This window comes from Callionymus lyra, chromosome 1 (genome assembly GCF_982586985.1).
Source record: "Callionymus lyra chromosome 1, fCalLyr1.hap1.1, whole genome shotgun sequence".
NCBI lineage: Eukaryota > Metazoa > Chordata > Actinopteri > Syngnathiformes > Callionymidae > Callionymus > Callionymus lyra.
The window spans coordinates 39349971-39354485 of NC_141818.1; the positions used below are offsets into that span (position 1 = coordinate 39349971).

Consider the following 4515-nt stretch of genomic DNA (forward strand, 5'->3'; position numbering starts at 1 on the left):
TTTTTAATATTCATGAAGTGGCCAGAAAAGTTGTGTATAAAAGTACAAAAGTGTTCTTCTTTTTTTTAAATAATGATGTCATACTTGAAGAGACCAGAGACGAGGGAGCAAAAAGCATTGCTCAGCAGCTGAGGCAGGGCTTTAGGTCGACAGGAGGAGGAGCCACTTCACCTGTGTGTCGTCCAGGCGGTGCAGGAACTGTGCACCTGTTCCACCTCCCAGACTCTCTCCTACCTGTCGCTCCTCGGGCCCTCGCTTCTCCTCCTCGCTTCCTCCCCTCTGCCGCAGCATGGATCCCCACAAGGAGTCCCCCGGCTCGGAGAAGGAGAAGGAGAAAGACAAAACCATCAAGAGGAGGAACCGGCCGGTGTTCCTGCGCTACCTGGAGAGGAGGAAGACCGACACCATCGTCGCCGACGACATGGCCAAGGGTGACATCAACCTGGGGACGCTGGTGAGGAGGAGTCAGTCCGACAAGACGGAGTACAGCGACAAACTTAAAGGTACTTAATGGTCTCCCTAAGGGGGGGGCCACAACTATGGCAACATTCCTAACAACTGTAGACATCTGAGGAGCTTTAACCAACCCCCCCCCCACACACACACACACACACAAGTCATTAGCTGCACACGTTTATGTTGTTCACTCTGGCCACTCAGCACCTGTTGTGTTACTACGTTTTAGTCCCAGAGGGATGAAGCCACATATGCAAACTGAGCGGGAGGAGTGGCCTCGCCAACCAGCTGGTAAACACCACTATCGATGAGACACATTTAGAAAGTGATGATATGATGTATGCGTGGAGGGTTATCACGCAGCACATGTACAAATGAAACCGGATTCCCAGCAGAGTCAGAGTCAGAGACGGTGGAATGCTGCACTTCAGGCAAATTAACAATCCTGTCAGTGTCAGACTATTATTCAACCAGCCGACACAATTATGTCGCCAAGCCTGTCTCTCTCCTCTCCTCGGCTTCCTCATTCTGCGAATCATCACGGGATGACGACTGGAGGCCGCAAAAAAAACACACACACACACACTTTTTTTTAGCACTTTTCTGTGTTCTGGACTGACCCGCGTCGTTGTCAGCGGACACCCGAGTGTTGTCAGTAAACTCTTGCAGCCCTGACAGGACGAGCGGCGTGACATATTATTGACAGCTGTATTACCACTGTCAATATTGACCGAGCCATGACTTCACAGAAAGAGGAAACATGTGAGCGGAGGCTTGAGCGTAACTTCTCATATGCCTGCCAGACTGGTTCTACAGAGGCCCAGCCGACGCAGCAGGAGTATATATATATATATATATGATCCTGAGGTACACAGCATGGACACATGAACTCTGACCTTCAGATAGGGTGACAGTATTCGGAATACCAAAAAAACAACCAGACTATTCGGAAGTTGGAGTGTTTTTTACACACTTCTAAATTAGTTGAACGCATATTCCAAATTCCCAAAAGGACACTTAACCAGGCGGTGTTTATAAACAGTAAATATGTATTTATCTAAAGCGTTTCACAACAAAGAGATCAGCTAAAATGGTTCTAACAAAATACATAAGTTGCTTCTTGTCTAACTATATATATATTTTTTTATTAAGGAAGTACATTCTTCGCAACAACCTCAGAGTAGTGTCAGTGATGTTAGATTTAAATAATGCCTACAGATAAGGAACATGGCTAGAGGTAGTTTGTTGTGTAACGTTTATTTATTCCTCAAATTAAGGTTTTTGAAAATGTGGAAAATAAAAATAATGCTTCGATACTGAAGAACAGGTTTTAACGACCCAATCAAACTCATGGCTTCTTTTTTTCCTTATATTATATGTATACATTTTTTGAGTATTGATTGATATTGAATGAATATATTTTTTAAGTATTGGTTGATATTGAATGAATATATATTTTTAAGTATTGGTTGATATTGAATGACTATATTTTTGAGTATTGTTTGATATTGAATGAATATATTTTTGAGTATAGTTTGATATTGAATTAATATATTTGTGAGTATTGTTTGATATTGAATTAATATATTTTTGAGTATTGTTTGATATTGAAAGAATATATCTTTGAGTATTGTTTGATATTGAATGAATATATTTTTGAGAATTGTTTGATATTGAATGAATATATTTTTGAGTATTGTTTGATATTGAATGAATATATTTTTGAGTATTGATTGATAGTGAATGAATATATTTTTGAGTATTGTTTGATATTGAATGAATATATTTTTGATTATTGATTGATATTGAATGAATATATTTTTGAGTATTGTTTGATATTGAATTAATATATTTTCAAGTATTGTTTGATATTGAATTTATATATTTTTGAGTATTGTTTGATATTGAATTAATTATTTTCCAATATTGTTTGATATTTAATTAATATATTTTTGAGTATTGTTTGATATTTAATTAATTATTTTCCAGTATTGTTTGATATTGAATGAATATATTTTTGAGTATTGTTTGATATTGAATGAATATATTTTTGAGTATTGTTTGATATTGAATTAATTATTTTCCAATATTGTTTGATATTGAATTAATATATTTTTGAGTATAGTTTGATATTGAATTAATATATTTTCGAGTATTGTTTGATATTGAATGAATATATTTTTGAGTATTGTTTGATATTGAATGAATATATTTTTGAGTATTGTTTGATATTGAATTAATATATTTTCAAGTATTGTTTGATATTGAATTAATATATTTTTGAGTATTGTTTGATATTGAATTAATATATTTTCAAGTATTGTTTGATATTGAATGAATATATTTTTGAGTATTGTTTGATATTGAATTAATTATTTTCCAATATTGTTTGATATTGAATTAATATATTTTCAAGTATTGTTTGATATTGAATGAATATATTTTTGAGTATTGTTTGATATTGAATTAATATATTTTTGAGTATTGTTTGATATTGAATTAATATATTTTTGAGTATTGTTTGATATTGAATTAATTATTTTCCAATATTGTTTGATATTGAATTAATATATTTTTGAGTATTGTTTGATATTTAATTAATTATTTTCCAGTATTGTTTGATATTGAATGAATATATATATTTTCAAGTATTGTTTGATATTGAATGAATATACTTTTGAATATTGTTTGATATTGAATGAATATATTTTTGAGTATTGTTTGATATTGAATGAATATATTTTGACTATTGTTTGATATTGAATTAATATATTTTCAAGTATTGTTTGATATTGAATGAATATATTTTTGAGTATTATTTGATATTGAATTAATATATTTTCCAAGTATTGTTTGATATTGAATGAATATACTTTTGAATATTGTTTGATATTGAATGAATATATTTTCAAGTATTGTTTGATATTGAATTAATATATTTTTGAGTTTTGTTTGATATTGAATGAATATATTTTTGAGAATTGTTGGATATTGAATGAATATATTTTAGAGTATTGTTTGATATTGAATTAATATATTTTCAACTATTGTTTGATATTGAATGAATATATTTTCAAGTATTGTTTGATACTGAATTAATATATTTTCAAGTATTGTTTGATATTGAATGAACATGCTTTACAGGGTTTAGTGTGGAACTCTCGCCGCTCAAAGTTTCCAAATAAACCATTGAACGTGTTTGGTAAATAGAGTTCAAAAACACATATTTCCGCTAGAGTACTAATACACACTTAAATCCCCTAACATAAGAAGGTGTTTATGAATATAATACGATATATAGTCACCCTAGTTGAAATAGCTAACTCTACAAAGCTATTGAAAATGAAAACATTCTTTTTTTTCATCCACTAATATTTGAATAGTTTTTAATTGAGTAATTATTTGATGAAGATGTTACTCAGAAATTCCTTAAATACACAAGGACACAAGTTTGTCTAAAAAAAGGTGTGTTTAGGAGAGTCAAAGTGAGGACCTGGCAACCCCGACACCCTTTACTGAATTTAGAAGGATATCAAAGGCAAAAAACTGTATTGAAAATCCGTCAAAACATACAGTTAACTTCATTCATTTCAATTTCAGTTTATTTAAAAGAACAATGTGCAGTTACATTAAAAAGATGGCTGCACCAGATTTAGCATAATGCTACTTTCCATCTGTAGTCCTCAACAAAGATGCAGACAGTTTACATAATACATCACATACAAATAAAGCAAAAACACAATAATATACAAAAACACAGTATAATCAAATAATGTCAAAATATTGCAAAAATTATTTTAAATTTCTTTTAAAATTAGCCGTGCTAGCCGTGCTAGCCGTGCTAGCCAATCTTTCGAGAGAATTAAAGTTACCTCAACGAAAAAAAATATTCCTTTGTTTGTGTGACAAAAATTGTAAAAAGAAATTGGTAATATTTACAGTGTATTGAATCATTTACAAACTCAAGACTGATAATTCAAACAAACGCATGAATACAATAATGTAGTTCATGTTAAACTCAAGGCAAGTTTGATTTATTTTTTAGCACAAAATGCTGGT

General features: G+C 31.6%; 1 protein-coding gene across 1 annotated transcript in view; it reads left to right on the forward strand.

The window, feature by feature from the left end:
- Positions 1–207: 207 nt before the first annotated feature.
- The window catches only part of arhgef38 (Rho guanine nucleotide exchange factor 38), a 19811-nt gene continuing 15503 nt past the window's right edge, over positions 208–4515 (forward strand). Inside the window, exon 1 of the mRNA XM_087807179.1 lies at positions 208–503. Coding sequence (XP_087663305.1) covers positions 290–503 — 214 coding nt within the window. The 5' untranslated portion in view covers positions 208–289. The remainder of the gene's footprint in view (positions 504–4515) is intronic.